General features: G+C 36.7%; 1 protein-coding gene and 1 long non-coding RNA gene across 2 annotated transcripts; one reads left to right on the plus strand and one right to left on the minus strand.

Moving 5' to 3' along the window:
* Nucleotides 1-6,430: 6,430 nt before the first annotated feature.
* LOC113277512 lies at nucleotides 6,431-7,913 on the plus strand. The gene is made up of 2 exons (XR_003324962.1): nucleotides 6,431-6,600; nucleotides 7,545-7,913. It is a non-coding gene; the product is annotated as an uncharacterized LOC113277512 (long non-coding RNA).
* Nucleotides 7,914-8,383: 470 nt separating this feature from the next.
* Nucleotides 8,384-11,474, minus strand: LOC113279159. Its single transcript, XM_026527864.1, has 5 exons — nucleotides 11,037-11,474; nucleotides 10,581-10,812; nucleotides 9,942-10,464; nucleotides 9,481-9,826; nucleotides 8,384-8,944 (listed from the first exon to the last, which is right to left on the minus strand). The coding sequence occupies exons 1-5, from the start codon at nucleotides 11,472-11,474 to the stop codon at nucleotides 8,384-8,386; spliced, it is 2,100 nt and encodes a 699-aa protein (XP_026383649.1).
* Between the last annotated feature and the right edge of the window lie 1,468 nt (nucleotides 11,475-12,942).

The following is a 12,942-nucleotide window of genomic DNA, read 5'->3' on the forward strand; positions in this document are numbered from 1 at the left end:
AAGTTTGGGGGTGGGGAAGAACTTTTTAGTTGCACTTTTGAAACTTATAGCGTCACATGGTATCCGGTTAGCTAAGTTTACATACTGTTTCTCACCGAAAAGATAGAAATTGGAATGCTAGGGATAACAACCTTTTGAGACATTAGAGAAAAAGACATTGAGATCCTTGAAATTCAGGAGAGAACTTGTTCCTTTTAAGGGTAACCGTGATGGACCTAACCATACATGATGGAAAGGCAAGTAGGTCAGGGAAATGCCAGAAAGACAAAGCAACCTCACAATGTAGTCTTAGTTACTGGATTGCGACTCTCTCTCAGTTGAAACTTATCATCATCAACAAGCGGAGCAACATCAAAATCTATGAAGAAAGTTGAAGACGTTTTAGGTTTAGAAGCAACAATAGAAGAGAATAATTCAAAAATCAAAGTTGAAGTTATAAGAGCAAATGATATAAGTTGTTAGAATCCATGATACCAAGACATCACAAGTTGCGAAGATCCAAGTTTTGAAAGTCCTTCTCTCATGGCCATGTAAATTTTTGTCTTGTAATTTTTTGTTTGTTTTCAAAAAAAAATAAAAAAAAAATGAAAATGAAAAAAAATAAATGAAACATCATTACGTTCTTTTTGTTCAATAAGGCCATAGGGAAGTAGAAATTTATAAGTCAAACAAGAAATCGAAGAGAAGAGTTAATTGTCAAGGTTCTATGAGGTTCGATAGTTTATCATCAACAGTTGAAGACCGAAGAAGACGTTGTTTCTACTGAGCACTATGAGAGAGTCGAAGAAAGATACATTTGGTTGCTTTGTTAGTCCGCTTTCCATATGGCACAAGATCTTTCCAGCACTGGTTCAACTCATCACACGTAATTAGTCCAGCTGTGTAGTAGATGTCCCTCTCATCTTTATCTCTCTCCTAATCTTATCCAGCTGTAAAGCAGCGGACGCATCTTACAATGTTTATCTAGCTGTGTAGCGTATATCTCTTTATCTAGTTGTGGTGCGGATGTGTCTCCCCTTTTCTTCAGTCAGCTTTAGAGCTGACACCTTTAATTTCTCTGGCATTCTACTTACTTGGAGATAGGTTGAGAATATGTATGTACTCATAGCTCTTTGGATACTTGTGACCAATTAGGAGTAAAGGTTTTGTGGGTACACCTCTGGTAAACCCTCCGGAGACAACACTCCGCCGCTAGGGCCACCTAGCGGTTTAACGGCCTGCTGCACGTGCTATGTGTAGTCTTTTTATCTTTTCAAAAATAAATTTTGTTCGAGGACTAGCAAATAATAAGTTTGGGGGTATTTGATAGACACATTTTTGTGTTTAATTTGATCTCAATACTATATGTTGTTGGCACTCGAGTTTGTACTAATTTTGTGTTTTATGTGTTTGTAGGCACCTTTGGAAAATAAACATTTTTTGGAAAATTCGGCTCGAAAAGTTGGTAAAAGCCCCGGAGGACACGTGTTATTCGGACTCTCACCGTTGGATAAGAGGCACCTCAATTACTAAGGGGCACCACAGGTCACCCCAAAGGCAGCTGCTATTCGCACCCCATTTCTGGTTAGGGGGAGGACATCTTCTTCCCAAATTCAAAAACCAAAAATTGGCGGGAAAAAAATACTATCAACTGGCAGATGTTTTGTTGGAATTTTTGAACGTGTTCTAGGACGATTCAATGGATGATTTTTGGTAAGAAGTTGTGATATGTCTTAGCAAACACGTTTTGGGCTTTTGGTTCGATCAAATTTGGCCAGAATTAGCTGGATAATTTACGGAATGCAAAACAGGGAAACACGGGTTGGACACGGGATTGGAGAAGATTTGAGCGTGTTCTGCTCATGCGTGAGGGCTCTAGCAACATTGTGGGTCGTGTGTAAACATTTCTAGAGTGACCAGGATGGAAATCTACGCGTGAGAAGCTAAATCAGGGAACAAAATATTTCCAGAATATTTTTTCATCAAACCGAGTTAAGAGAGAATTATCTCGAGTTATAGCGAGATTTCTTGATCCTGTGGAGTATATATAGAGTGCTGGGGACTCATAAAAGAGGTGTCGAGAGTTGGAGGTCGAGAGGATAGCTCAGGATCAAGAAATCACGAGTTGATCAAACTCTGTTTCTGCTGCTGATGATGATGAAGAACACCAAGAACACGAAGAACAGACTGGCGTAGACAGTCGTTAATCAACAGTGTCTAAGACGCACACTGGAGGGTCGTAGTGCAGTCTCAACATCAGCAGCACCTGTCTCTTATTGTTCTTTTGTGACGCCTTCTGTGGGTCGTACATTCACTGTTTTACTCATTTTTATCATTTTAATCAACTTTTGAGCAACAAACATGTATTTTGAGCAAGTGATTAATATGAGAAGCTAAATCCCAACACTGGGACGACGGATGGAGCCCTATTTCAGGCATGTGGTAATTTTAATAATTCTTTTTATGACTTTTGCACTTGTTTTTAATTGATTTATGGTTCGAATTAATTAGTTATCATTTTATTTGATGGGTCATGCTTGTTTAAATGTTTGATGTTCCATGCTTACGATTTATAACTAATATTTTGAGAATCTATATTGGCAAAGAATAAGAGTCCATATTTTTAATATTTGAGCTATAATTGCATGGAATTATTATTTGAATCACATGAATGGAATTTGGTGAAATTCTTAGTCCCAGTACCTCTCACCATTGTTAATATTTTTTTTTGTATATAATTTTATTAAACCTTTAAATTTAATCTTCACAAATCTTTGAGTTCGAATCCTATTTACTACTACAACCCCATCAAAAATATTAATCATTGCCTCTCTGTTGCTGTTCTTGAGGCCAATAGCAGAGCCCAAGTTTTCGCAGTTAATGCAGTCGTAACTCCCAATGGTTGAGCTAGAGATATTAACGTTCGTGCGTCAGAGTCTCTGCAGATGAATACCGCCCCCGCAAATCCTGGGTGACCTCTGGCTTCTCCATCCGTGTTAATCTTGATCCAGTTGATGTTCGGAATGGACCATCCTATCGATATTGTTGATATCCTTTTATCTCTTATGGGTGGTTAAATATTGGTGTATCTCCTGGAATGATTGGTGGAGAAGAGTGTATAGCCCCGTAGTATTCTTGTTACAGTTTTTGTGCCCAGGCTAGGATTTATTCTGAAGTTGTTTTCTTTTGTTGGTATATTAGATCATTTCTAGCCAGCCATAAGGTCCAAAATAAAAAAACAAAACGAGGAGATTGCAGATGTTGATGCTGGTTGTTGAAGGATTTGGGATATGGTTGTTCGAGGTGTTAAGGTGAAAGTTGGGGTGGGTGGGGGGTTGGTGAACTTGTAGATTGGTTGAATAAGGTATTCCATGAATTGGTTGTCGTTGGACAATGAATTAGAAGGTGACTTTCCGATTCTGGGTCGGTGTTACATCTCTAGCAAATGTCTGAGTTGGTCAAATGGATGTGATGTAGGAGAGAGAAGGTTGGTAGTCCTTCATTGATGGTTTCCACAAGAAAAGCCGAATTTTTGGTGGACATGGTAAAGTCCATAAAAATTTGGTAGGTGGTAGAGTGGTGTGAGTTGGTTGACCTTGGGTTAGACATTTGTATCCTGAAGAGGTAGTGTAGTTTCCAGATTTTGAGTGTGGCCAGATAATTTTATCTTGGTGGATATTTTGGGGAAGGTGGATGTTTATGATTTTTGGATTATAGGATTGGTTAGGATGCTTAATTTTTTATGATTCCATGAGTGGGATATTGGGTCGATGATATCTGCTACCGTTCAGATTGGGTAGCAGTGTGTCGGGTCTGGATTTGTTGAGTAAGGAATCCAATTGGCTTTTATTGGGATTGATAATCCATTTCCAATACGATGAAATATTAGATGTTGCATGGTAGGGACAATTGAAGCCAGTTGTCTCCATTGAGGACTGGAGGAGGAGAGTTTCGATTGAATGCCTTGTAGAATTGGTTGTTGATCAAGATACTTTGCACTGAAGAGACTTCCGCAGATAGAGTTAGGTTGTTCATGTAGATTCCAGATTCTCTTCATGAGAAGTACCTTGTTATGATCAATGCCCTTTCTTATTCCTAATCCTCCTTCAGATAATGGTTTTGTTACCTTGTCCCATCCTATAGGGTGGAGTTTTCTAGTTGTTGAGTCGTTTCCCCAGTAAAAATCCCTAGTTATATGATCTATTTGTTTGTGGATATCACTGGGTAGGTTTTGTGTTTGCATGATGTGATTTTATGTGGGAATTAGGGAAGTTTTGATTAGAGTGAGTCTTCAGGCCGGAGTTAGGCATTTTTTCATCCATCATTTAGCTTTTCGGTCTAATCTCTGTAAGAGGGGAGCAAAGGTTTGATTGGATGTCCTTCCGTGTTTGAATAATACTCCCAAATAGGTTGGAGATTTTGATGTATCCGGCATATTGAAGAATTATTGAAGCTCGTTTATCTTGATTGGGTCTAGGTTTGGGTTATGGATGATTACTGATTTAGTGGTACTGATTACTTGTCCTGCAGAAATGCTATAGGAGTGGAGCAGGGTTTTTAGGTGTTGGTTACTCTAATCCGAAGCTTTGTATGTGATCAGTAAATCATCCGCCTACATTAAATGAATAATTGGTAGTGTTTTTTTTTATATGTTAATTCCTTGAACTAATTTTTGGTTCTGAAGGTTTCATAGGTTTGTAGATAGGATTTCAACACATATGATGAAAACATAGGAAGATAGTGGGTCTCCTTGTATGATACCTCTACTTGGGTTGATGTAGCCATGGGGCGTACCATTTACGTTGATCGAGTATGTAACTGAAGTGACGCATAACATAATGTATTCTACAAAGGCTGGTGGAAATCCAAGTTTTGTAAATAAAGTTTTGATGAATCCCAAATCTAAGTTGTCATAGGCTTTCTGGATGTCTAATTTGAGAGTTATTTTTGGATCTTTGGTACGGTTTGAGGTTTTAATATGATGGAAGAGTTCTCCAACAATTGTTATATTGTCGTGTATTGATCTTTGTGGAACAAATGCACTTCGGTAAGGGCTTATTAAAAAGGGTAGAAGGGGTCTAATTCAGTTGACTAAATTTTTTGAAATGATTTTATATGTGACGTTACAGAGTCCTATGGGTCTGAACTGTGAAGGTTTTGAAGGATGATCGATTTTAGGTATAAGTGTTATGTTTGTGTGAATCATGAGAGGATGCATATTTAAGTTATTAAAAAAACTCTGAACCATTGCTATCAATTGGGTATGAGTTGTTTCCCAGAAAACTTTGAAAAACTTATTTGTATAGCCATCTGGACCCGGAGCACTTTCAGAATTTATGGAGAAGAGGGCTTATTTGATTTCCGTTGTAGTTACTTCATTCGTAAGTAGGTCTGACTGTCTGGGAGTTAATCTTGGTCTGATATTTGTAAAGAGATCTTCATTTATCATTGTAGGTGGTGTCGTATATTGTTAAGAGTAGTGATCTAAAATGAGTTGAAGAATGTCTTCTTTTTTGTTAATCCAATTGTTTTGTGGGTCTTGTAATTGTTGTATATTGTTACATGCTCCGTGAATGGTATCTTTAGTGTAGAAGAAGGTTGTGTTGAGATCGCCTGATTGTAGCCACTAAATTCTAGATCTTTGTTTCTAGTATGTTGCATGACATTGTAGTAGCTCTACATGGTCTAATCTTAGCTGTTTTTTTAATCATCCAATATTCCAGGTCTGATCTCGTTTGGGTTCCACATTGATGTTGAGCGTGTTTTATCTTGGTTGTTGATTTCTTGATTATAGTTGGTAGGCGGCCAAAAGTTATTTTGTTTCATTCTAGGAGAGTTTGTTCCGTTATTATGAGTTTGAGTTGGAGGAGATACAGATACCCTTTTCATTCCGGAGCAAATAGGGTACTTCATTAAATTTGAAGACAAGTTGAGTTGAGTGTAAACAAAGTGTAAGAATAAAGAGAGAAGAAAAAAGCTACGGTATGATATTTGGGTTTCTAGGTCTCTCTTTCCTTCATGATTTTTTCAGAACAAGTGAAGAGAATTTGTTTTAGTGAGCGAGAGAAGAGGGAAATAAAGTAAAAAAAAAACAATACTTCCCCGTCCTACTATTAAGTGACCTAGTTCAAGTTTGCACAATTTTTAAAGCAAATAAGGAGAAAAATATTGTTAAACACTTTTTATAATTGTACCCTTATGAATAATAAATAGTGAAATTTTGAAATGATTTATGTCTCAAACTACACCACGGATGTTCGCAAACTTCGTACCATTGAAAAACATTTTAAAACACCTACGTAACAAATATAAACATGACTATTAAATTATGCATATTTCTTATAATCAATTAAAAGGATAATTAAAAATATCTCTTTGTTTAGTGATATAGGTCACTTAATGGTGGAACAAAATCTAAAAATAATTAAGTCACTTCTTAGTGGGACGGAGGGAGTAATAATTAGGGTTTTGATTTTTAACGGAAAAAAAGTTCTCCGAAGTCTTTATATCATACACAGATTACTTAACTGTCATCTCCCTGAATCAGAAATCCAGCAGCTCTGTAGAAATTCAACTTCTATCTTCCTCAATCAACCTACTCTTCTCCCATCAAAGTTTGTGGTAAGTAAATTTCACTGTATTTCTTTGTATTTTCTGTTAAGTTTGTGGTTCTGCCGTTATGAGACGTTGTTTTAGGGTGTAATTGAGGTTTTTTGAAGTGAATTTTTGGGGATTTCTTGTTTTAGGTGAGCAAAAACCCTTATCAATTGGGGCAAATCCCCCCCAACTGCCACATAGAAACTTTGTTTTAGGGTTTTTGAAGTCAAAAAGTTGCTGTTTTGGGGGTTATTCTTGTCTTAGCTGAGCTAAAACCATTACATTCCCCCACCTCATGGCTTTAACTGCTGCCCTTTCCATGGAACCTTTCTCTTCGGTTTTTGTAGTCGGAACAGTTGCATCTGTTTTGGGGGGAGTTCTTGTTTTAGTTGAGTAAGAATGGGTATCTGAGCCAGTTGCCTTAGTCTTCAAATTTGTCTGAGGTACTGTTGATTGGTAGAAGAAATAGAAAGGTTTTAGGTACATAAGAGAATACAAAAATAACACTTGTCTCTTTTGGTATTACTAGGTTGTATAGAACTCGAAGATTGTACGTCCGTCTGGATTTAGGTTCCATTTTTGGTTAGTAGTGTGTTTGTGCATATGAGCTGGTACTATGTGATTCTATGAATTAGGTAATTAATATGTTAATGTCGTCACGGGTTCATAGCTTAAGTACTGCTATGGGATTGCTTGTTCGGGGTCGCAAGCTTATATGACACATCCATTATTTCTATAAACTTAGATTACTCTGGATGTAGCAGCCAGAATTTCGCAATGCTCATGTCTTTAGAATATCACCTGCCTACCTAGATTAGCAATTACCTCGTATAAGTGTTTCTATCCAAGAGAAAACCGGAGATTATTTGGGACATATATGTTCTGTGCAGTTTTCTCTAATTCTTTATTAACAAATTGGTTTTCCAATGAAAGGTCAGTGAAGAGTTTTGGTTTTTCTAAATCCACAGGTGATTCTCATGGCCAGTATACAGATCTTCTCCGTCTTTTGAATTTGCCGGACCGCCTCCTGAGTCAAACTACTTGTTCCTAAGCGACTACGTTGACCGAGGGGAACACATCACAGAGACAATTTGCCTTCTCCTTGCATACAAAATCAGGGCTTGCGATGGGCCATTGGTAACGGGGAGCAGGTAGATGTGTGGAGGGATGTGTGGTGTGGTGATGAACCTATGCTACAGTTGATTATGTTGTAAATTTTTCATGCCAGTATTTATAGTATGAGAGGGCTAAAACTTGATAGATTACTCAAAGTGGAATACTAAAATCTGGATTACAGTGTACTGTAGAGGGCAAGAAAGATTTGATGTTTATTAAAAGCCTACATCTCTCATATATATATTGATGGTAAAAAACACACACCAGTACACCACGACTCGTATAAGACTTTTAGATTTTCAGAAGTAATTGAACCATAGTTGGTCTAAACTGCATTCTTTTATTCTTGATATGTAAGTGGAACTACATGAAAACTTAAGCACTCATATTGTAATCAGAACTAGATGATAACTCTTGCCAGGAGATAAATTGTTGCAAATGCCACAAAAGGAGCTTGTCTGAATGTCAACTTCTGGCCATTGTTCTTACGGAATCCCATAGTACGCATTGGCGCCATTGCGGTCATAGGTGGAACTGTAAATACATAGATGTGAGTGTTAGATGAAGCAGAATATCCTTTGACAGGAGATATTTAAGGAAATATCTAGAACCTTTTTCTTTTTAATAGGAAAGATAAATTTAATTCATAATCAAATTTCTGGTACATGAAGTTTCTCTGCAAGAAGAGAATTTAGCCACTCAGGAGCTCCACTAATCCAAAAAGAAGAAGCATTTTAATTGCATCTTTTGCAAGCAAGTCTGTTGCACAATTTGTTTCTCTAGGTACATAAGTAATCACCCAATTATTAAAGAATTTTAATAACTCAACACAATCTCTAATGATAGCATTATTTTGCCATTTAACAGCTCCAATTTTTCCATTCAGAGCATTGATAACATTAGTGCAGTCTCCTTCCAGATGGATATTTGTGATTCCACCCCTTATTGTTGTTTGTACTGCCTCCAATAATGCCAATGCTTCTGCTTGCTCTACATCTTCTGCTACTGTTGGGATGCACCAGGCTCCTTTAAAGATACCTGCATCATTGGTCATGATTAGTCCAGATCCCATACTTTTATTTTCTTTGATGAAAGAAGCATCAAAATTAATTTTATGATAGCCCACGGCTGGAACTGTCCATGGTACAGTAAGCATGTTCCTTATTACTTGACTTTGTTTAGCAGCTAATTTAGCCACATTTTCATTCCATTCCAAGATGGATTTCTTTATCTGCTGAACTGTTACATTTACCTGCACCTAAACATTATCAAAAGCAACTGCACATCTCATTTTCCAAACATGCCATAAAACATGAGTAACACAGATCAACTTGGTATGACACAAGGTAGCATTGTTACTACTACCATTACTGAACCAGCTAGTTATCCAGTCCAACAAATTGTGTCCTAAAGTTATGTTACCATTTGTTACTTCCATAGCATCCCAAACTTATTTGGTCACATGGCATTCCAAAAATAGGTGGTCCACAGTTTCAGTTTCCATGTTACATAAGGGACACTTAGGATCTATGTTGTGCATATGTCTTGCTAGCCTCTCCCTAACTGGTAAGCAGTTATGGACACATTTCCAAAGAAAATGCAGAATTCTTTGGGGAATATTCAGTTTCCAAAACATTTTCCATGGAAAGTTAATGGGGCCATCAGCTGGAGTCTGTATATTACCTGCTTCGTCAACAACCCTGTAAGCACTTTTCATAGTAAAAAGACCATTGTCAGTAGGCTTCCAGATCAATCTATCCTTACCACTTAGAGGAATTCTAATTTTACATATATTTCAGTAACAATATTACTATCAAACAGAGCTTCTAGAACTTCTAGATTCCATCTGTTACTATTAGGTATCATAAGTTGATCCACAGTTAACATATTACTAGACATAAATCTAGAAGAGAGGGGAGTGGCTATACTTGGAACCCAAATATCCTTCCAAATAGAAATCTTTTTACCATCACCTACCTCCCAACAATAGGACTTTTTGATTATGTCCAGGCCTCTAACAATTCCTTTCCAAATCCAACTCCCATCTGCACTACTAGCATGGAGAGGATTGTTGTTTGGGAAGTATTTGGAACTCAAAAATTTTACCCATTCAGCATCAGTTTCAGTTAGCATTCTCCAGGCAAGTTTTGCAAGTAGAGCACTATTTAGCTCAGCAGTTTTTTTTTTTTTTTGTATTTAGACCTTCTAAGTCTTTGGACTTAGCTACAGACTCCCACTTTTTAACAAACAAGCCTTTACCACCATGTTTTTTGTTCCACCAACAGTTTCTTTGAGTTCCATCAAGTTTGTCTGTGAGCTTTTTTTGCATGGGAAAGACAACCAAGTGATGAGATGCTAAAGTACCTAAGACAGACTGAACCATCACAGTCCTAGTAGGTTGATTCATATGCTTACCTTTCCAGCTAGACAGTCTATCTAGAAATCTATCTGGTAAGTCCCCAAATGTTTCCATTTTGTTATGTTGAATAAGGATGGGGACTCCTAGGTATTTGCCCTTAATACCAAGAGTTTTAATATTCAAGATACTAGCAATTTGACTCTTAACTTGACTATCAATCTTAGGGGAAAAGGTCATACTTGACTTCTCATAGTTAATGGATTGACCACTATACTTACTGAAACTTTTAATAATTTTATCCAGCTTCCTAGCACCTTGTATATTTGCCTTTGCAAAAATGAGACAGTCATCTGCAAAAAGCATATGACTAACAGAAGGACTAGAATTAGTGACTTTTGTTCCCTGTAACATGCCTTCATTTTCAGATTTAATTAAAAGTTTTGAAAGACAATCCATAACAATGATAAAAAAAGGTAAGGAGACAAGGGGTCTCCCTGTCTGAGACCCCTTGTAGGGTAGAAAACATCACCTGGAGAGCCGTTTAGGAGAACAGAGGCAGAGACAGTAGAGATACATTCCTTAATCATAGAACACCAATCATCATGAAACCCAAGTTTCTTAAGAATAACTAATAAAAACTTCCATTCAATTCTATCAAAGACTTTTGACATGTCCAATTTAACAGCCATTAGACCCTTAGTGGCTTTACATTTCCTCATAGAATGAACTAGTTCATGGGCCATAACTATATTGTCAGGAATCTGCCTAGAGGATAAAAAAGCTGCTTGATAAGGGCTTATAAATTTTTCCATAACTTTCTTAAGCCTACTAGCTAATAACTTACTAATAAGTTTATAAGCAACATTGCTTAAACTAATGAGCCTAAAGTCTTGAGGATGTTTAGGGGCATTAGTTTTAGGAATAAGACTTATGAAGCTATGATTTAGTTTTTTTAATAGGTGTTTAGAATGAAAAAGGATCGAACCATCTTAACGGTGTCATCCCCAACAACAGTCCACATTTTTTGATAAATCCCCGGAGGGTAACCATCAGGGCCAGGGGAAGTCCATGGTTGCATTTGAAACATGACATTCCTAATATCCTCACTAGTGGGTATTTTAATAAGCATATCATTCTCTTCCCGAGAAATACAAGGTAAAATATCACAGAGAAAGTCCTCACAATCAGGAGGATTAGTAGTTTTGCTAATAGTAGAGAAATGTTTCCTAAAATCACTAGCAATACTCCTCCCATCAGTAATCCAAGTACCATCAGCAGACTGAAGAGACTCAATTTGAGTTCTTCTTTTCCTATACTTAACCTTGTCATGCAAATATTTAGTGTTCTTGTCATCAAAAGTGAGAATATTATGCTTAGCTCTTTGAAAGTAATAATCATGTTGGACTTGGTACCAATAGTCCATTTTAGACTAAAGGTCTTTAAGTCTAATACTATTATCCTCAGTACTAGTTCTGTGGTTCAAATTACTGATTTGAGACTGCACATCTCTAATTTGGGTTTGAAAATTTCCAAACTTATTGTGATTCCAGTCACTTAAAATGTATTTAACATTTTTAAGGACCTAGTAAGCTTGAAAGCATAAGAACCATTATCTTGAGTTTTCCAATTTTCTTTAATAAGATCAGCACAAGAAGTGTCAGAAAACCAGCATATATTAAATCTATAAGGTTTACTAGTATCATTAGTCTCTCTATCACAAACAAACAGAATAGGACAATGATAACTAGCATGAGGAATAAGATGGTACACCACACAATTAGGGAAAAAATTCAGCCAATCACCATTGCAAAAGGCCCTATCTAACCTTTTCAGAATCAAACTAGAATCACTTCTTTTATTAGACCAAGTATAGGGATTACCTATGAAGGGAACATCACTCAGGTTCAAGTTATCTAGATGACCATTAACAAAGTCAAGATCAGCTTGTCTAGGTATGTTACCACCTAGTTTATCTTCTTTATGTGTTATAAAATTAAGGTCACCAACTATCACCCAAGGACGGTGATAAGAACTAGCCATATTATAAAGAAAACCCCATTGTGCAGTAATGGTTTCACTATTTAAGGCACCATACATAAGAATGACTAAGGATTTATTACTCCTAGCATCAATCTGCATGTAACAAACTATGAAGTTATTATTAGCATCTATAACATCAAGAGCAATCCCATATTTCCAAAGCAGAAAAAAACCACCAGCAACCCCTATAGGATTAACAAAATAGTAATTCATGAACCCTAGTTTTTGAGTAAACCTTATCATTTTCTTATCACTATTTTTTGTCTCAGCTAGAAAACCCAAATCAGGATCATTAACCTTAACTAGGTCGCTGAGGTGAAATCTAGTATACTTATTTCCAAAACCTTGGACATTCCAAGAGAGAACTTTCATGTTGGAAATGTCCTTAATGTAGATACTATGCAGATTATGAATACAACCCCTGAGATAATAGATTAAATTCGACTAATTTATCTACTATATCAGATTGAGAACCAAGATTATAAAAAATACCACCAAAGACAGTAACAAAAAATCTAGAATAGAAATTCGACACAAACCAAAAAATACCTAAATTAAAAATACTTTTCAAAATTAAATAAAGATTAGGGATGATGATAAAAACCTGGTGAGTATTGGCAGGATTCCCATGGCGACTCTGTGTGCTTGTCCCATAAAGATCAGTTGTTGAGCTATCAATTGCTTTTGGGAGATTTTCCTCACCATTACTGCTTTGGTACTCCATCATATGCTCCATAGGTATGTCACTATACTCACTGTTGTCCTCAGCTTGATAAATAGGGTTATTATGAGTATTGATTGGATTGAGGGTATGAGGATTGGGATTTTCAGAAGAGACCTCATCTCTAGTT

The sequence above is a fragment of the Papaver somniferum genome, chromosome 5 (genome assembly GCF_003573695.1).
Source record: "Papaver somniferum cultivar HN1 chromosome 5, ASM357369v1, whole genome shotgun sequence".
Taxonomy (NCBI): Eukaryota; Viridiplantae; Streptophyta; class Magnoliopsida; order Ranunculales; family Papaveraceae; genus Papaver; species Papaver somniferum.